The sequence below is a fragment of the Aptenodytes patagonicus genome, chromosome 7 (assembly GCF_965638725.1).
Source record: "Aptenodytes patagonicus chromosome 7, bAptPat1.pri.cur, whole genome shotgun sequence".
In the NCBI taxonomy this organism is placed as follows: Eukaryota; Metazoa; Chordata; class Aves; order Sphenisciformes; family Spheniscidae; genus Aptenodytes; species Aptenodytes patagonicus.
Window position 1 is genome coordinate 46,769,081 of NC_134955.1, and position 21,239 is coordinate 46,790,319.

The 21,239-nt window shown below is 47.4% G+C and overlaps 1 protein-coding gene and 1 long non-coding RNA gene across 2 annotated transcripts; one reads left to right on the plus strand and one right to left on the minus strand.

Moving 5' to 3' along the window:
• Positions 1-3,239: 3,239 nt before the first annotated feature.
• Positions 3,240-19,385, minus strand: TMED10 (transmembrane p24 trafficking protein 10). Its single transcript, XM_076345127.1, has 5 exons — positions 19,126-19,385; positions 14,826-14,946; positions 10,258-10,331; positions 5,988-6,114; positions 3,240-5,511 (listed from the first exon to the last, which is right to left on the minus strand). The coding sequence occupies exons 1-5, from the start codon at positions 19,345-19,347 to the stop codon at positions 5,390-5,392; spliced, it is 666 nt and encodes a 221-aa protein (XP_076201242.1). The 5' UTR covers positions 19,348-19,385; the 3' UTR covers positions 3,240-5,389.
• On the plus strand, positions 19,297-21,028 carry LOC143163576 (uncharacterized). Its single transcript, XR_012995935.1, has 3 exons — positions 19,297-19,361; positions 19,906-19,977; positions 20,111-21,028. It is a non-coding gene; the product is annotated as an uncharacterized LOC143163576 (long non-coding RNA).
• The last annotated feature ends 211 nt before the right edge of the window (positions 21,029-21,239 follow it).

Sequence of the window (21,239 nt, forward strand, 5' to 3'; positions counted from 1 at the left end):
AATGGGATTAAGGAATCTCAAACAGTTGTAGAAAACCAGAAGACTAATTGAAAAAGTAAATCTTCATTTTTCCGATTTGAAAAGTAAAGTTATCTTGCCCATTATTATCTACAGTATCATACAAATTCTTCCATAAAATGATCACAGTAGTAGCTACAATCAGGTTTAGCCACCCCACAGCGTTGCCTTTACTACGCTTTAAAAAGCAGGGCAGTAATTCTCACAGCAAGATGCTCCTAAGGGAAGTAGCAGCCACTGCCCACTCAGGTTTACTGGAATACGACTGAAGAATATACACCCGACTTTACACTGAATTTTTCACTCAAGCATTTAAAGAAATCACACCACCTAGAGGCAATGTGCCATTCTGCCTCTTGCAAAACCATTACTGAAGGATGAAATTGGATAAGGGTAGGAACACTGTAATTTAAACCAAATCATAGCAAGTATCAGCCTCAGTTCAAAGATCTCATTCATGGTTCTCAGAGTCAAGACAGTACATTGATTATGTTACTAACACAAGGAAAGAGCAGCCCATACTGAGAAGGAAGAAATGACAAGGCATCTTGTTAATTATAATTAGGACGACACCACCGTGAGATTCCAGTTACATATGTATAGCAAATATCTTACACCTGGGGGAAGATTATCCAAACAAAGTATATTCGGGGGAAATAAAAGACAGAGCGGCTGGTATGGGTGAGAAAACCCTAGAGGGTAAAGCTCTGCAAACACAGGCACGCCCTCCCCTCTGCCTGCCTCATCTGTGTGGCAGCTGTAGGAACAGCATCCCCCATATAACCAAGAAAAACCAAGTTCATCTCATTACAGTTCCAGCAGAACCTCCTGGTGCAGCTTATGCAAACATCACATAATGCAACCGATTTAAAAGCTCAGGGAAACGGTACCTCAGGAATATCAGCTATGAAAGGAAATTAAGTGACAGGAAACCGCAGAAATGAGACTGAGCAATGTGAGCATGGTTCTGTCATTGCCTTTTTTGAGTAACATGCCCCCAAAGGAAGTTATTCAACATGTACATTTTATTGCAAAAACTGAAATACAAGTCAGATGGGTCCTTCAGGACACAGCAGCTTTCTCCAAACATGAGCTAAACAAATGATCCTCATAGCAAAGATCACTGGGACAGACACCTAGAGATCACAGGTCTTCTGGCAGGCTGTGTCAGCAATCTGGAAGTGCAGAAGCTAATGCATTTCGTTTAAGGTGATAAACCACATGGACTTCTGGCAACAGAAGGAGTAAAATCAGGCATCAATTACTGCCATTTTGCAGAAAGTTTAAGTCACTTCAGCTGCAGCTGAAACAGCAACTCCTAGCTCCTGCCAGTGCAACAGACTTCCAGTGCTAAGCAAAACAGGCTTCCTACAAACACTGCAGAGCAAATCCAAGTATTTTAGTGCTGCAGCAAGAGCTTGGGCTCACCTGTTTCAGGTTTACAAAAAGGTCCAAGAAATGCCAACAGGCAGTTTTTCTAAATCCTCTGCTCCTTCCCCCTTCCTCAGAGAAGGGCAGGCCTGCCAGAGCCACCACACCACCACCAGCGGTGGTTTGGGGGAGGAAGAACAGAACAAGCACAAGCCTAACAAATTTTTCAGGTGGAGAAGGGGCAGCGGACAAAACTACCAACGCTGAACTCCTGCAGTCTTCACCAGACCCAACTTTTTTTCTCCTGTGAAAGATGTATCCATTTCAGGTTTGTGCTCTCTCCTTCCCAACAAGCCACCTTCAACATATGGGAAGTTCATTTCCCAGAGACTTTGTTCACTAAGGGCAAGGCCATCTCAGGCATCTGAAAGACAAGTACAGGAGAGGGACACAACTAAAGACATGAGAGAGACAGAAATACATCACATGAACTGGCAGGGGTGAAGAGAGGCCACGCTACTTTCCCAAACCTCTGCGGCAGGACCCCATGAAATACACAGGCAGGAATCCCCTAACGATCTCACCAACCAGTTGCCAAACTAGTTTGAGTCGAAAGTCCCTGGTCTGCCAGTTAGGAGACAACGCAGGTGTTACACACTTGGGTTATTTCTCACATACCTGAGCAGCTTGTAAGAAATAAGCAGAGTGTGTAAAATGCTCATCCCCTCACGCATGCACGCACACAGCAGCTGCAGCAGGCGCTTTGTACAGGGTGCAGCCTACGTTGGTATAGGAGGAGGGGGAATGCGAAGATATACCTTACTTAGGAATGCTCACGCGCTGTGTTAAGTAGTGTGATAATTAAATCGTTAGTCACATTGACAAGTGGGTGGAAGAGGCTGGAAACATCTGATGCCGTTTGCTGCAGGCAATTATAGATTTACCAGTGATGCATCTGTCACACACAAAGATAGGCTCAGACCCAAGGATCTGCAACAGCTCAACTTTAGCCCATTTCCCAGAAGTAAAATGGAACGAAGGCACCAGCTCTGCATCTGCAGTGCTGTAAAACAGCCCAGACCCACCGCCAACCTACCGCATGAGAACAACTGTATGATTTCACATAATCAAATATTCATCCAGGCAAGAACTTGCAGAGGCTAATCCTTATCCAAAGATCTGTGAATTTCTCTTCTTGAAATTCTTCCTGATAATACTAACTGGTTATGTAGCACTTATGTGCCCCCAGTCCTGTTACGTGGCATACCTCACTTGGCTACTACATGACAAAAGGCTCGCAGGCTCAGCAGAGATCTGACAACAGTTCGGTAAATACCTAACCACTCTCTTCAGTAAGCATCTGCCACTCACATAGAACCAAGTCATCTTTGCAACAATTTAAAATTTCCTCTAAAGCACAAAACAGAAAGTAATTCCATTTGTCTTAGTAAACTCCATTTTACATGGGAGCTGACAGTGAAAAACTGGATCTTGTACTCTAGAGCACCAGCCCTGTTTCACTATCAGCCTCAAAATTCCTCCGCACAGAGGGATATAACTAGGAAGGGGGGGGGGGGGGGGGGGGGGAGAGAAAGGCAACAAATGGTAACCTGTATTAGAGACACCTTGCTTGCTGTGCTGGTCCCACTCCGCAGAGAAGCCCATGCAGCCGGTACCTTTCCCCGAGTCTGGAATTCTCAAATTCTTTAGAAATTAACTGTTGCTAGAGAAACCCAAAGCCTTGCGGGGGGTCTGTGTACTTGCCGCTTCCTGCCACAGGTCAGCTTGCAGGGAACAGCAGTCAGTAGGAACGTGCACAAAGAGGAGAAGACTCACACGGACAACTGAGGTGGGTTGTTTTTCCCCAAAGAAATTTTATTTGACAAAGTTGACAAAAATCCCCCAACCAGTCATTACAGGTAAATCCACACCAGCCCCCCACACCTGCTCCCCAGTAACCATACCAGTACAGTGAAGATCAAAACGCAACACCAGAATGATGATAGTGTAACAGTCACCTGGGGAACTTAAGGCCTCGCCACCATTTTTAAGATAAAGATATCTTTGTACTCAGATAAGGACGGGGAGAGGATATCAAAACAGACAAGACTGGAAAAGCCCCTTTCTTGTACTGTCTTTTCAAGTTATATAAAAACAAAAGCAAAACCTTAACAGATCTACAGGCTTCAAACTGTAGGACCTAAAACTACCTTCAAATGACTTCTGTAATTCAGTCCTGTGGCATCACTGCTGTTCTGCACTGTAACAGCTTTCAAAAACGTACAAGGATAAAATGGATGCAAGGGCAGAGGAGTAGACTTGGGTTCTTAATATGGCTTTATCAAAAAAGAAACAAATTAAAAGCAATCGAAGCACTTGCCAGTGGAGTTAACAACTCCAGGAACTTGGCAATGGCAAAGGGGAGGCAAAGTACTAATGTATTTAGATGACAGGAGGTCATCTTTTCATCCTCTTTCCTATTGCCTCATGCTGGACAACCGTTTCCTTCCCAGCAGTAGATCAGATTCAGGTCAGAAATTATAAAACCATGCTTTTTTCAAAATGGTAGCCCAGGCCCAGGGCCATGACAACCCCTTCCCTAGCCAGAAGTGTCTAGGCACATGACACCAGAATGCTCTGCTGCTGAACCATTTGCTCTGAAGGAATGCAGAGAAGGTGAAAGAATTTTAATCACTGCCTAAAAACTGCAGCAGGTAAGTCCAGAAGTTAACCTGCCTGTTTTTTCCCAGCCTGGCTTATTTAACATCATGACATCTGGATGGCTGAGAAATGACAAGAAGCTGCTTGCTCTCTCTCTAGTACTGCATAGGAGAACAATTCTGTTGAGGGCACAGTTCAGACTCCCCCCAGATGTAGAATTAGCCTATTCCTACCCTGTACTGCTTTTTTGAGTTCATCCACATTCTTCCAACTCCTCTGCCAATCTGCAAAGCACCCTTGCACCCTCAGACCTCAACGCAGGGTACAGGCCCTCGTGCTTCACATGAGCAGCAGCCCACCTTGCTTTGGGGTCTAGAAAGTGATATTAAGCCAGCTGCCTGCCGAATAAACGCTACACTGTTAGATGAGAAAAGTCTCCTGCTCAATGTAAGACCAAGTTTCCTAGCATAACCTGCTCCTATTTGCTCTGTGACTGTATCTGACTGAGGCCTCCTGTCTGCACAAAAGGCTGTCCCTGACCAAGGCTTTCAGGAAAGCTGCTGCATCATTTCAGAACAAGAGAGGCAAATCCAAGACAAACACGTGGAGCAAGGGCGGGACCCAAGGCTGGACAGCTTATTTGAGCAAAGAAGACTTCTCCTTTCCAAGCTCAAACATGTTCCCAAGTCCTCCTTCCAAGGCTCCCCTTCCTCCAGGCTGAACCACCGTACGCCCAAGTGCCCTGACCTGTCAGCACAAAGACACCAGCTCCCACAGGGAGAAACACAGAGGTCCACAACAGGGACCAAACCTTGGACCTCCCTCTATCCTCAGGCCCTGCTGGAATGATGAATCCTATTGCTTTGCACTCACCTCCATTTGCTTGAGGCTTAGATCCCAGCTGGTCAGAACAGGGAATCCCCTGCCCTGCCCCGGTGCTAGCTGCATGGCACCTAAAGAGCTCAGCAGGGTCAAGTGGCTCAGAGTAACACTACAGTCACAGGCAGATGGGAGACATCATCAAGCCAAGATTATAAAAGGAGAACAGACAGCGCAAAAACTTGCTGCAGCTGTCATGGAAACATCTTTTTTTTATTTAATCGCTGCCCCAGGAATCCCCAAACCCATCACAACCTCCCCCACCCTCAGCATCCAACAAGATTTCAGAAGTCCCCCGTTGCCTCCAATGTTTAGGCTCCCCTCCCCCTTTAGGGTCCAAGTATCTGCAGAAAAGCTCCAGTCAGTGGGTATCATCTGTGAGATGGCTCCAGGGGGCCATGGCTGGATCCCAGCGGTGTCCAGCTGGGTCTGAGAGGCAGGGGGAGGAGGACTTGCTCCTTTACTCAATCAGTTTCTTGGCCTTGAAGAAGCGACGCAGGTAGAAAACCTGCCAGGTGGCCAGTCCAATGAGACAGCACATGGAGAAAATGCTGAAGTACAGAACCCGGGTGTTTGTCGACTCTGAAACAGACAACAAACCATTGCACGGGAGTCTGACATCACAGGATGTGCCTCAGGAGGGCAAAGTTCCCAGGATTTTCTCTCCCCACCCGTATGAAACTTCAGAGGCAAGATATCATACAGCATGAAGGCAAGGGCACCCAAGCACCAGCAGTACTTGAGAATAAAAGCAGAGGGAACAACGAGAAGGATGAGAGGGAACAAGGCGAAACTGTGGTTAATAGGCAACATTAAATGGTACAGAGTAATTCACATTGGGAATGGAGACAGAAAGAAATGATTTCTAGAAATGGGACACAGAAGACCCAGTGACTGCTTCAGAAGGAGAGAAATACCAGCAGGTTTCCCTTACTAGGAACAGAACAGGCAGAGACCACTATAATTGCTTGATCTCCAAATGCTGTCCTAATAACACATTCAGCAGAAGTAAGGGGTCTTAGAGCTCCATCCCTCTGAAGGAGCACACAGTCTCTTACCATTCGTGTCCCTCATCTCCTCTTCTCGTTTCTTCATATAGGCAAAGTCGTTAACAATGGACTCTGAAAGATCTTCCAGGCGCCTCAATTCTACTTCCAGAGGCTTCAGCTTCTCCACTTTAGCAATCTAGAAAACAGAAGAGCGAGGCAATCACTGAGCCAAAACCAAAAGCTCCCACATGGACTTTTACTGCCAGTTTGAACCACTCCTCCTCACATACTACAGATCTGGGGCATCCTTTCCCTAGGGAAACACCTCTATGAACCAGAAACTACCGTTGCATAAAACACTATCTCTTCTCCCACCTGTTCTCTGAAACACACTTTCCTACTACCCCTCCTACACAATGGAGGAGCACAGTATGCATACAAGCACACTTCTTCCTTATTCGGCCTAATGTTAGCTTATTCACAGTTGGCTTCTGAGGAGTGGGTAGAAGAACTTGCCACATGACTAAACCTCCAGTGAACAGAAGTCACAGACTGAACTACAGATGACTAACTTACATACGCATACGATATTGTTCTATAGGCACACAAAATATTAGCACCAAGACTCACTTTGCTAACTGTTGCCGCATGCCCCAGAAAGCACAGGCAGCCTGATTCCCAGCAGTAGTGATCACACCCACAAGAGCTCAGGGCTTTTATCACTCAGACTGATAACCTGAAGGGCAGCGTACGCTCTTGGTAGGGACCGCGCAGCTACAAAGTGCTCCATCTGCCTCAAGCCACTAGGTGACGCTGCTGGAATACTTACGGGAACGGCTGCCTTTGAGCCAGTTTGAACGAAAAATACACTTCCCTTATAAAAGGTGGTTTTATAGGACATCATTTTTGTGCAGAACATGCCACCCACAGTCCTACAAGTCACAGACTTGTATCCAAAAAGAAAAATCCACAGGAAATTCAATTAGAAAGCACAGTCCACAACAGAAACTATTTAAAGTTGAGTGTGTAAACATGTGTCCCTGCCCCAGTCCTGGCTGTAACCTGACTACACATTATGTAAAATTTGTGACACAAGGACATTACTCAAAAGAAGCTAACTGCAATTCCTGCCACTGCTACAGGGTAGGGTTTGGGTAACTCTGGTTCTTGCGTAGAATTTGTCACTATTACCAACGAGTGACAGGCCCCCACCATGAAGGCCAGATGCCCTGTCCCTGAATAATGCATCAGAAGAAAGATGCGCTATAGAAAACTACAGAAAACACATGGAGCACCTGCAGCTCACCACCGGTCTCACCGCCACACAGGATTACTCAGACATAAGCCGCAGGACAGCATCCCTCAGTGGTCCAGGTGCTGACAGGCAGGCAACAGGGCACCCAGGGTGCAGGCATCCCCAAAACACTGCTTCCAGAGGCAGCTGCCTGGGCATCAGAGACCATCTGAAAAGATGCTCGTGACCAGGCCAGTGCTAGCTAATCAGCCACTTCACCGAAAGGTCTTCCCATGACACACGTATCCTGGCAAGCAGCAGGCCCTCAAGCAGTCATCTGAGGATTTTTATGCTGAGGTGAGCTGTATATTACAGCTCTGCCAGCACAGCAGTGTCAATTCAGAGTACATTTGTGAGGAGGGGTAGGAAATGGGAGGTTAAACCCCTCCCACTTTCTAGCCAATAGGTTGTACTGACAAAACCCTGTGGCCTGGACACATACCTGCCAGCAGAGATTTGCTGAAAAACTGGCCCCAGTATAAGTGTGCCCATGGCCCAGATTCTGCTGACACAGATAGAGCAGCAGGTCTGTAACACACACAAGGTCTCAGGCATCTGTACTGACAAGCTAACCCTGCATTGACCGGCTCCATTATCCTCCTAGAGGGCACTTTTCCTCATTCACAGAGGGCTACAAAGGTTCCACTGAGAAAAAACAAGGCTTGTCTGCTCCATCCTGCATCCCTTCAGCTGTTCTTAATAGGTGTAGCTAGAAACATGTGATAGCTACTTTCAGTCCTGCATGTACCCTGAGACGCACATCCTGGAACCTCTTTCATCCTTAGTGAAGCCAATATGCACAGCTGCTCCAAGGGATTTTGTAAAAAGCCCACCAAGCATCTGTGATGGTGGAACACCATCATCCTAGAAGGAACATCTGGACCACCAGAACAACTGAAACAACAACTCCACTGAACTTCTCAGGGGCCACACAAAGATTCATCAAAGCCTAACTTTCTTCCTAGCATAGAAAGAGACACACTATAGCCAAGGAGTAGCTGATCTGGAAAGGAACCCAGATCGCCAAGCCCTCTTGGTGACCTCTGAAAAGTCTTTTCACTTTTCCCTACCTTCACTGAATGGAGAAAGTTATTCCTCCCTACCCCAGAGAACTAAGGTATGACACTGCCACGCAGTTTGGTTTTCTAACCCAGCTCATTCTCCCATTTGCTTTGCTCCAAGAATGTCTGGATCTATGAAAGCTTATGAAGCTGGACTTGGGACATCACCCCTCCTCTCACTGCATATATCCATGCACAAGCAGGACAGTATCAGTGAGCCTTGTTCAACTCCCTGCATCAAGTCTCCTTGCAGCAGTTCAACAAGAACAACTGGGGGAAGACAGGTCACTGGTACCTTACAACAGATGAACATCACAAGCAAAAGGCTCAAAAAGGCAGCAATTCCAGGAGAGAAACCTGAGCAACAGTCCTCCCCTCTGAGGCCTTACAGCAACCTGTCAAGTCAAAACCCACAAATACTACAGCAACCTGGGGAGAGGACAAAAAAAAGAAAACACACTGCAAAGCAGTGTGGCTAAACATCCGTAGCAGCTATACAAACAGTAAACCAGTTTGAGTCCTTTACAGACACACTGCTCAAGAAGGCTCAACACAGTCTACTACCTTGAGAGGTCCTCGCAAGTCCAGGATGCTTGCCAGCACTGCCAAGATCTGCATTTGGTATCAGGTGGGACTGCAAGTCTAAATTCTTCTTATCCCGTGTTTGTCCATGGACCTTTTCCTTTGATCTAACTACATTGACGAGCATAATGGATACTTATTTTTATTCCAAGACAGTTTTATCAGTACAACCAGTGAATACCTAGATAGATGGGCATAAGAGAACCTCTCTGCCTAGGGACAATGCTTCTAAGTAGCACTACAGTAATGTAACTTGGAGTACGCTGCAGGACTGTATTCAAAGAGATTCTGTAAATGTAGTCACCATAATACTCCCAGTTACGCTCTCAGGGGTCATCCCATAAGATTTCAACATCTTGTAATCCTTCAGTAGCTGATTGCCAGACAGCTGGCCCAATGATTGCTCTGCTCTTCTCTGACCCCAAGCACTTTTTTATTCTCCATGTAGGATGTGCTCTAGACTGACTTAAGCCATGCAGGACCAGCTAGCCCAAAGCTCAAAAGGATATAAAAACTCCAGCATGCTCCTCTCAGAAATTTGTTCGTTTTCTAACTGGCACCATACACAGCCTCCTCTGCTACCCACTCTCCTCCCTAAGGCATCTCCCACACTGCTGTGCGCAGTGGACACAGCAATCATTTGCAGGAACCTTTCTTCACCAACAACTTTCATTTTCTCAGGCACAGGCTCTGTGCTGGGGGCTGACTGACCCCAAATTCTAGTGAGCCAAAAGCATAGTAGCAGACATCAAAATTCAGCATCCAACCAGTCAGGACTGTCCCAGCCACAAAGCAACTGTTATTCCACACAGCTGGCTCTTGGGTCTAAGAAAGTTATGTCCTCCTAAGATGGAAACGTTTAGGCTTTATGCCTGTTCGCAATGTCATGCCTTCAAACCAAATACCCATTTCACACCAGCTACTACTCTGCCAAACACCTTTACATTGATACACTGCTGGTTCTTACAAATGCACAAGTGCCATTTCAGGGCTGTTGAGCCAGTACATCTTACAGTCAGGAAGGCAAGAACAGTAACAATGCAACTTGACCTTTAGGAGGATCTGATATTAACCTAAAATGCCCTCCACTGCTGGGGCTAGAGAAACTTCACATTTCAGTCTCGTTGCCTCTAATACCTATGCCCAGAAGCCGGGTCATGCTGTCCCAGCAAAGAAATTCACACATTAGGCTCCAGTTCCCAGAGTACAGAATTAATTTTAGTTGATGTTTGTCTTTTTTTTGCTCCCTTAACACACGCGGCTTCACTGGAATTGTAGGTTGCAGACAGGCTTTCATCACCGCTGGGAAAATAGCTTCCCATCATGAGCCCCAGATCTACAAATGGCATCACGTGAGTGCCGGGAAAGGGGAGCCTGCAGTGCAGGCAGCCAGGGGACATACCTCCTCGTAGTTCTTTGCTTCAACTCCATGCTTCATATCCAGAATCACGAGCTGGTCCGGCATCCTCCCTGTTCCTGGAAGCATAATGAAAGGATTCATTGTGTGAAACGTTCAGCCTGCCAGGAAATCACCAGCTCTCCCCACCACTGAGGAAGAACTCACAAAATCCCTCCCCTCCCTCCATGTCTGCAGCTAACTGCGGAGGCAGCACAGTCCAGCCTAAAAATACAGAGACTTTACAATAAATCCTGGCTGAAGGAGAGCCTCCCAAAGATAATGAGAACAAGCTGTAACTAAAAGCGCTAAGTGTGTGTAGGATGCAAATCACTGTAAAAACTGCAGAGGATTAGAAGATGAATACCAGCTGCTATAAGACAGCCTGGTGAAAGACAAGTCACCAGAGGGACAAATATTCAACTGGGAAGCCCAAGTTCCTCCTAGCAGGAAGTGCACCGGCAATTTGTCAAGGTTACTGGGGTTGTATATGATTTTACATTCAAAGGAGCAGAAGGTAAACTGCTCTAATTGAGGAATATGGCATATGGGTACTACTGATCCTTGCATGCTGCACTATCTGCAGAAATGAAGGCAATCCCTTTACTAACATATTTTTTCAGGGAAAGAACAGTTCAGATGTCCGAGACCCACACTGCTAATGCAAACCCCAAGATGGCAAGAGGCTTCTGAAGCCAGGAAAACACCACTTCAGAGAACTGCCAGCTGGAGCCACACAAGTAGGATAAGGCTGCAGTCAACAGCACACTAGGTATCTTTTAAGGCTATAGCCCCCAAGCTAGGGACACTTATGGCTAATAGCTTCTTTTAACTGCTACAAACTGTCACATCTGAGAATATTCACAAGAGGGGAAAAAAAAAAATATATAGGATAGGCATGTAAGATACCCTGAAGAATGCAGCACATCAGCTGACCTGAGTATCATATTCCACTATACCACCCACCAAGAAAATGTCTGTACATAACACATGCCCAAATCCCAGCACATTGGGGCATACAGTTGTCCTCAGCTGGCTGCCAGCAAAACACAAGGTCTGAATTCACTTATACTATGAATTTCAGAGTCTTTATCCAGGAGCATATCCAATACTCACACTTTGCCTTAGGAGGCTGCCAGGTGGATGTTCCCTCAGTCCACAAACAAATTCAATGTAAAGGTTACACTGGGTCACTCCAGTCGGAGCTAGGAGGGTACTCCAGATCTTCAATACAACATCCTCAAATTTTCTCTCTACCCACTGAACAGCTCTTCAACACCAGAGTAGAATTACCTCCACCTTCTACTGTTAGCAGAACATGGAATAACCTACTGACAAGATGGTCCGTATCAACTACAAACTGTTTCTTCAATTTCCTGAGGGATACAGAAGCTCAAAATTCAAACCCAGCTATGTAAGAGCCCAATGGATAAATTAGGATTAGGATGGAATTTCTGGTTTTCTTATAGAAGACCAGTTACTGTAAAAACAAACTAAAATCCCAGCACTGCTGTTTTACAAACAGGCTGTATACAACCACCCAGTGCTCCTTTCTCCAACCACAAGTTTTGATCGCTTATGCCATACATATACCAGCATGCTGGGAGACTGGCAGGTAGGACAGCCAACAGTAGCTGCAGAAGAAAATTCAAAGCACACAGTGAGAGGCTTTTTTAACGTTGTTTAAATTACAGCAACTTGGGTGGAGAGCTGGCGCTTCCAGGAAGAGATGAGAAAGATGAAAAGGCCCGTGAACAGAACAGAACTGGAAGGATTTATTTGTCAGGCTGGAAGGGAGAGCTGCCAAGAGGCAGTAGGAAAGCAGAAATCTTAGAGCTGCTGGGTGCAAAGGGATGGAAAGCAGACATTCTGCAAGAGGCTAACGTTATCAGGGACTGGCCTGGAAAAACTCAACCTGCTCTTCTACAAGTTCCCAGAGTCCAAGGTACTAGGCAGCTCCCTTCATGCTCATTAGATCCTCAGTAACTCCCAGCTCCTCCTGCAGCCAGGGCTTGCTGAGCAGATTGGATCAGCAGCGAAGAGAAAAACAGTTAAGTCTCAGAGACCTTGAACTAAACTGATACCTACATCTCCCAGGTGGTCTTCAAGAGGTCATCTCACATGAGCACAGAACTGTTTCCTGGGAGATTAGGGGAGCTCCTAATTTGCAAAGTCAGTGGAAAAACAGGATGGTTGAACTGGATGTTGCAAAATTTTCCTGCAGGAATTCCAGAAAAAATGAGCCATAACACTCTTAAAGTTCAGGAAGAGAAGGATTACAGAAGGAGCAAAGAGGTAAAGATTAGCACGCAGGAAGAGCCCTAGAGGGGAGCATGTAGTGCAGGCCAGGCTGTTCATCTCAGAGATTAGCATACGGTGCGAGAGTAAGTGTGCCTGGGAACAGAGCACTAGTCAGGAAGACGGGACCCTTCCACCTTGGAAGAGGGAAAAAAGCCTGTCATGCAAACACCCACAGCTCCAAGAAGCACCCTAAGAACTCCTCCACTCTGATAAGGTGGACCTTCTAAATAGGATCTCCTTCTCACTTCCTCTTCCTCATTTCTGTGGTTAAGGATTGAGAAACCCCAGTTGCTTAGACCCGTCAGGTCCCAACGGCTCTGGGCTTCCTCTACCAACAGTATTTCTTTCCCAGTACTCCATCAACATCTTCCTTGGCTGCTGCACTACAAGTCCTGACCACTTACTTGATGAGACTGCGGGGGAAAAAAAAAACAAACAACCTTTAAGAGAAACATGGGGATAAAACAGCACTTGGTCAGTTCCCCCATTCCCATGCTGACCTTATAGAGGAAACAACGCACTTCTTTGTGACGTGGTTATTTCTTTCACAGTACCTTAACCAAGTCCTGCAGATGATCAAGCCTCACAGTGCCACCTCCCTTACTTTAACACTTCCTCACTTTCCAGCACAGGCATGGGAAATCTGGAAATACCATGCAGCATTTCTCTTTAGCAAGGAATTTGGGGCACCTGGGTCCAAAAAGAAACTGGCAGCTTGGAGGCCCCTAAAGAGAAGGCCTCCAGAAGAGGATCCAGCTGCTCAATTGAACAGCTCTAGATTTTGGCACCTCAATGCCCCACTGGTCATCAGGTAGAATCTCCTATTTAGAAATATTTTATCCTCATCAGTACTAAAAGCTTTAAAACAAACTTGCAACAATACAAGGGAGCCAGGGAATAAACATTTGCTACAATCAAAAGAGCTATAAGGGGCTCAGTCTAGGCAAGAAACCTCTGGTCACAAGCACTGAAATAAAAGTCTAGACACAACTAAAGAAAGAAGCCTTTCCCACTTCAGTGTGTGATCACATGGAAGCTATGAAAGGATTTGTGGGACTATCTGGAGACTTCCCAAATACCCAGGTGTTGGACATTAAATTACATGAGTGACTCCCAGATGAGTCACTAGTGCCTGCATGTCTTGATGTGTTAAGGAGCATTTGGAAGCCCTACCTTTGGAGTGAAATAAAAGCAAAATCCTGAGCATTTGGGGTCACTGTCTTATCTGTAAAATACTACAGAAGAGGTGTTACAAGCCAGATCCTTCCCAATCCCAGCAAAGAAGATAGCCTTCTCTTTCTGGAAAGTTCTCTTCAACTTGCAAACTATTTGCATCTTATACGTGGAGCATAACAGCAAAACAGAGGCTGCCTTTCAACAGATATGAGGAATGCTGCTAGTGACTGCTCTGTGAAATGCTCTGGGATCTTTTAGGATAAGACCTAAGAACAATCAGGTCCAGGGAGCAGAACTCTGACAGCAACCATAAAAAGATGTGAGCACCTACGAACTTGCATGCGCTCACACCACCACAAACAAGACTGGAGCCCACGTATTGGCTGTTTTCAGCACATTTGTCCTGAAGTTGAGCCCAGACACTCAAAGCAGCACATGCGTCACACTCACAGGAAACGAGCCTCAGCACTCGTTAGGCAACCATCCCTGCAGCACAAATGCAAGGCTGACGTCCCGCTCATTTCCCCTTCCCTTTATTGACCACTTAGAGAGCAGTTGCGGGTGCAAACCAAGGCCACATTCTCTATACACACACACATCCCAACCCCAGAAAACGGTTGCTAACCTAATGCAGGATTGCTGCCAAGTACACAGTGGAGACATCACGTTCCACCAAATGGGGAGAGATGGTCAGCTGAGGAGAAAGACAGGGTTCTGGAAATGATGGCATCCTGCTCTGTCCTGGCTCAACTGCAAGATGGGGAGAAGCATAAAAAGGGGCAAAAGAGGTATGGTTTGCTCCCCAGTACTGCCACTCATTGCAACTGTGGTGACCTCTGCGGGAGGAACACGATTCCCCTTTCAGAGGAAACCCAAGTGCTCTACACGACAGCCACAGAGGATTACTTAACTTCAAATGTAACACTGACAGTAGATATTCTGCAGTGAGACTGCCCACAACCTCCTGAAGATCAGCTTTAGAAGTCAGTGTTCTGCGGACCACACTCAGGATCACTTTACCCGTACCCCTAATTCACACAGCTACATGAACTTGCTCGGAAGCTAGAAGCAGCCAACAGAACTTTCACTTCACTTACCCACAGGAAGCTTGCTCTCAAAACAGGCCTCAAACATATCATAGTCTTCAGTGGTGAAGGCAAACTTGCCCTTAGTGGCATCCTCCTTGGCATACAGGATGTGCCCAGCTGAGTCAGTTATCTGTAAAAGAGACAATGAGGGTGAGGAACGCCGTGCCTCGCTGCAACGGGCTCACACTGCCTGTGCTACGCAGGAAGAGTTCTTGTAGCACCCCTTTGGAGCTGCTGCATTCTCCTTTCAACAGTTTCCCCCCTTCCTCACATCTATATCAATTCCTCTCTTCCTCTTCCCCACTCCAGGAGCTGACAAAGTCAGAGTACCTCTAAGGTAATTATTGACTCTTAGATTAAACAAAAAAAGAACCCCACCAAAAAACAATCAACCAACCAAGCAACCCACCCCAAAACCACACCAATTCCTCTTCCTCCTATAACCTCTGAACAGAGACTACATTTAGGAACTCTAGCTGAACCAAACCGTTATTCATCATCTTCTTTTTGCAACCAAAATTCATAAATTCCCATAGTAACAGAGATACGGAGAAGCCTTATGGGACAAAAAAGACTCATTCCCCAGAAGATGAAATGGAGAACGGCACATCTATTCCTCTAGAAATGAACCATCGATGTGGCCCTGAGTTATACAAGGTTTGGGTGCCAAGATCCATAGAAGTGGGCACTTCAGAGGACAATTCAGACTACACAGACAGAATAATGACTGCTTTGCGCTAAGTCTGTGAAATTACTAAGAATAGGCAAAAACTGTACAAGGTCTACAAAAATGCTTCAACAAAGAGTAAAAAAAAAAAGGACACACATTTCATGACGCAGACTTGAGAATCATTGTGCTCAATTAAAGGCTCCATCCAGTTGAAATATTCTGACCATGGAGAGGGGTGAAAAAAACAATACTGCATGAAAATCAACAGTGTGTGTTCCACTGGAATGCCTCCCAGTTTCCCTCAACTCTATCCTTCAACAGGTATGTCTGAAAAAGCATGGGTGCTAAAGTTACTAGGGTTCTTTGAAAGTCTTAGAGGTGAAGCAACTAAAAAGCTTGGGAATAATTTTAAAGGTATGTAAGACAGAAGTACACAAAATAATTTGTGGTATGGAGAAGGTAAGTCAGACATTGTCCTTTACTCCATCTTACAACAGAAGAACAGCCTCATTTCCCTGTACAAAGGCTGTACAAAAGGGCTATGTACCCAAAACTATTCTAAGGAAACACTCTTTCTTCCTATTAGGACACCTGATTAACTGCCTGACACAGGATACCACTGATGCCGGCAGCCTGCTGGACTCAGAACAGGTGTGGACCTTCACATGTATAGTGAGAGTTGCTGCATTAGGCAGGAAAAATAGTAAAGTATATACACCCTCATGCCTCAGGGTATAAACTATAGCAGGCAAGACTTTAGGAACAAGCTTCCTCTACATACAGATTATCCCGTAATTGTCTGTTACGGGATTTGTTGTAGCTTCCCCTGTACCATATGGTATTTGTCAGTGTCCAAGAACAGTGAGGAGCACCGCTCTCCCGTGCTGCAGTTCCTGCTCGGAGCTCTACCTGTATTCAAGTGGCGAGCAGATGAAAGCACGCCTGTGCAGTCAGGCACAGGCAGCTGCGTTGCCACCCCCCTGCCACAAGGCACCAACACAAGCCACCTCCTGTCTGGAGCACCCAGCTCAAGTCAGCAGGCCCCACTGGAGTGCCGGGCTGTCTGCATCTGACCACGCAGACACGGTGTAAAGGCATGCGTTTTGGCCACCATACGGTGCACGCTATTCAACGGAGTGGTCCTGATTAACCAAGACACTAGCCTCATCAGGATGATATCATATAAACTGCACACCAGGTTCTCCATCTCACTAAGTGGTGACAAGAACACAGTAAAGAAAGCTCTCAAATATCCCTATTATTTTGAGCACTACTCCCTTAGGGCTTTGCAGACACCGGAGCTAACCTTTAGCTAGAACATATTACGCGGTTTGATCCATTTTTGCCCTTTGCAGCTCTAGCAATAGCCTGCTCATGAACAGGATTCTGGACAGTAAAAGCTCTGCTATCCGCTTTCATCAAAACTGAATAGCATTACCCAAATCAGCCAAATACACTGCCCATTCAGCCGGGCATGCGGGGGCAGGAGAAGCTGCTAATAGCCCAGCCAGAACGCTTGTGGGGGAGTTGACCTGAAAGGGATTTTTCATGCTATTCTAACGTTATTTACGGTAACGCAATCCCCTACAGACAGGGCATTGTTCGCCCTTGACAAACAGCCCGACAGTTCCCCAAACCGCCAGCCTCGACAATGGGGCAGAGGCACGTGGCTGGGCCTAAGCGAGACCTCGGCCGCCCAGACGCCGCCCCTCAGCAGCCAGCTGGCACAGCCCACGGATTCCTCCAAAACAGAGGGTGCCACTGTTAGTGCTGGGGTTATCACACACACAAAACTTAGCTCACCCGCAGGAACCAAACTGAGCCCGGCCAGGATTAACTACCAACCTCCCACATTCGGTGGCCTGACCCAGGGGACCGAAGCAAACCATCCAGTGCAGAAGGAGAGAGACCACCTGCAGACATGATGTCCTGAACTAACCTTTCCTACACAGACACAAAGAGAAAGTATGCATCTAGCCATCTTACAATAGGCCCAGCACGTTGGGATGTCACAGCATACCTGAACAATAAGAAGGAAAGCAAGAATTGCATGAACTATTATTTCTCCTTTGTAGCTTTTCAAACGAGTACAGGACTTTTTTTTTTATTTATTTATTTTTATTTTGCAGTTAGAATAAAATAGAACTTCCATGAGCAGTCCTACCTGGATACCAGCTTCAGCAACAAAGCCAGACTAAGACCCAAGTGTGGGATTCATTGCTTCATCACCTCCCTAGACAAGTCCTCTGTCATAAAAGTGAGTTTTGGAAGAGACTGTGGGGTCAGTTGACCTAAGAGTGGGCAACCAGAGAACCAGGAGGCTTGATCACCAAGCAGAAAGAGACAGATGGGGACATGGCATTCCATCTGAAATACATGCACCTTACCAGGCAAATACTACAGCAACATTTTAAAGCACTAAAGCTGTTTGGCCCTGCCTATACACAGACAAGTCTCCTCTTACAAATGATGTAAGAACTGCAAAACAAGATTTTTAAAAAAGCAAAACTCCAGAAACAGCCTTCTCTAGCCATAACCAAGCACAACAGCCAATAACCCAAGGCCTTCGGGCATCTGTAGGCAGATGCTGGAAGGGCAACTTCATTTCGGGAGATCTCAAATCCTCACTCGATAACACTGAGTTCAGAGACTCTCGAGCAGACCATCCTGTCTGTTTGTTTGCGTGCTTACTTTCAAAGCCTTTGGGAGCTTAGACAGAAATAAAAGACAGACAGAGACGTGTCACGAACTGACTGCGTAGCAACAGACCTTACTCAGCTAGTTGGGAAATTTGAAGAAAGCCTGGGGAAGGCGGGGTGTGGACAGAATTAAAGTGAAGCTGCTGAAGTTTTAATAGCTGCTTGTCACATAGGTGTATTAGTCACGTATATTCTGCTGACCCTTCTCCTATACCCCCTAAAGATCCTTTAGGATCCTTTTCTTCCCCGTAGGAAACACCTGCTTCCTTAAAATCCACGCGAGCCATGACACAGTAAGATGGGAATGGCCATTTTGTGTACCAAAACCTGGTTTTTCTAAGCCCCGACCTTGCCCTTTCCCTGCGGCCTGCCGCTCCATCCCGCCGTGCCAGGCCGTACGCAGGGAGGGAGCCCTCGGAAAGCCACGTCACCGTAACTCTTTCCTCCTTACACTGTGTCAGCAGCCTTAGGACGGCCTTATCGCAGCGGCCCGGCCCGCCGGCCGCCGTATAATCCGCACGCTGAAGGCCTTCGGCGTGCGGATTATACGGCGGCCGGCGGGCCGGGCCGCGCCGCTGCGACGAGATCTTTGGGGGGAAAAAGCTTGTATTTGGCTCCAGCCAAAATCCCGCCCCGCTCCCTTGCTACCCAATACCCAGATGGCAAAGCCCCTGGGCAAGCTGGCGGCCCCTAGCACAGGGAGAGTCCTGCCCCATCCCTCCCCCAGTGCGCCACAGGCAGGAGGCCAGGCCCGCTGTAAACTCACGCGTGGGTCGGTGTCACGCGTGGGTCGGTGTCACGCGTGGAAAACGTCACCCATCCCCACGCCCCGCCCTCGCACGGCCGGGGAGGCGGGGCCACGCCGCCCGCCCCGGCCTACCCCCACTCCCCGCCCCCCCCCCTCCCCGCGCCTGCCGGGGCGCCGCCGCGGCGGCCGCACCTTGAGGTTGGCGGAGGGTCCGGTGGAGGAGCCCGGCGGGGCGCCGATCTCGTACTCGCCCGTGACCAGCGTGTCGCGGTGGATCTCCTCCCGCAGGCACTTCCGCGCCTTGCCCGGCAGCTGGAAGGAGATGGGCCGCGCCGGGCCCACCAGCAGCAGCAACAGCAGCGCCAGGAGCGAGGCCTGCCCGAGGCGGGGGCGGCCGGGCAGCGGCAGCGGCATGGCGGCGGCTCCGGGTGCGGCAGGCCGGGCCTCCGCCTCCGCCACACGTGACCAACGCCGCCGCCTGCGTCACGGCGGGGGCGGGGCCGGGGCCGGGGCGGGGCTGCGCGAGGCGCCCGGCGGGCGCGGGGGGACGCGGGGTGGGGCGCCGCCGCGCGGGTGGGAGCGCGGTCCCGGGGATCCCGCGTAAATGGGGGGGGGGGCGGTGTCCTCCTGACCGCTTCCCCCCCGCGGTGCAGCTCTGCTGGACTGAGGTACCCAAGCTTGTCCCTTCGAGTGGGCTATTTCATCATTAAATAAGTGATTAATGAAATTAATGCCTTAATAATGAACGGTAATGGTTAATAACAATTTCATCCTTTGAAGACATGAAAAATGTTAAAAAAATCAAACCGTGCTCCAATGCAGAGGAGCGTACTGAGGGCGGACAAGCAGTCTGAGTTTCCTGGAGCCTTGCGCACAGCTGGGCGCCTCCCAGGTCCTTCTCTGGGAGATGCGCTTGCTGCTTAATTATGATTTTTTTAAATTTCTGAGTAATTTCCCTCTCGTCTTCTTCAGCCAAGAAAATTTAGTTTTATCAGATGTCTCCCTTCTTTGGATCAGCATCCTGCAAATACAATAGTGGCAGAGGTATGCAAGTGGTTTTGACAGCAAATAAAATTACGATCACTGTTAAAGATACTCGGAGGATTATTTTTTTCTCTCCAGCATATGCTCAGATCTACTTTTTCTTTTTTTCCTCTTGCTTTATTTTACTCTTCAGGAAAACAACGTTAATAACCCACCAACAAGCTTTGGACCGCTGCTTCCCCTGGCGCCACACCACCGGCTTTCCCCGCTTCTCAGCCTGCCTCCCCGGGCTGGCGGCGCTGGCCCTGCCGCAGGGACCGCAGGGAGCGGCACTGCCGGGGAGAATGAGCACGAGTGGGAGAAGGAACTTGCTTGGGTGTGTTGAGACGTAAGGAAAGGTGGGGAGAAAGAAGTGCGCAGTAACGTTGCTAGAAAGTAGAAAAGCTCTTTTATTAGCTTGAGTTAAAAAAAGAAATTACACCCTTGTTTCACTTTTATGTCTTGAACATCACCGGTCCTCTCTCGTTGGGCAAAACATGTCTTTAATAACAAGCAGTAGTCAGGAGTCGGTACAAACTTCAGTCTTAAGAGGCTTAAACCAGCGAACTTAATGCCTGGATGTTCATGTGGAGATCAAGACAGGCCACGCCACGGCCAGAGCATTTCAAAGAACAGCTCCACGCTTTCACGTCCTCCTGCTTGTATTTACCGAGACAATACGACGGAGCCCGCCATATGAAGGAAGAGAAACTAAGCCCAACTGTACAGTGATGGAGTGACCTCCTTGCTTGGAGGGAAATAAAGAGAACCCTCACAAAAAAACCCTCCCAACACTAGACCTTTGCCCTTCATTTAAATGGCATTTTAGGGAGCCACAGTTTTCCTTAGCAGAGCGTGCATCTTTTAAGTGAAGGTCAACTGTGCTCAAATATTCAGTCCATTACTTTACTTTAAGCTCCGGTTTATTGTTTGAAATTGGATTTATGGTCACTTGTTGCACATTTCAGTACATCTTTATTTTTCTAATTGGTTCACAAACCTTTCCTTACTTGGACAATTGAATTATTTGGAAGCTTAACCTTAACAAAATAAATATTTAGCTCTTTCTGCAATATGTCAAAGTGTATTTGGACAACAAAAACATTCTTTCCACTGCAGCACTTAAGGCAGAAATAGCTATTATTTCACAAGCTTTAAGAAACCTAGATTCCTAGAATCTGAAGATATGAAATGTTGTAATGTTGTAGCACAAAATTCCTGATGAAACATGCACAGCACGACAAATCTCCCAGTGCAGAACATTCCTCATACCAATGATACAT

Coding starts and splice junctions, on each gene's coding strand:
- TMED10 (XM_076345127.1), bottom strand. CDS start 19,347: ATGCCGCTGCCGCTGCCCGGCCGCCCCCGCCTCGGGCAGGCCTCGCTC. Junction 14,947..19,125: donor GACCCTCCGCCAACCTCAAG/GTGCGGCCGCCG, acceptor TCTCTTTTACAG/ATAACTGACTCAGCTGGGCA. Junction 6,115..10,257: donor AAGCAAAGAACTACGAGGAG/GTATGTCCCCTG, acceptor TCTGTTTTCTAG/ATTGCTAAAGTGGAGAAGCT.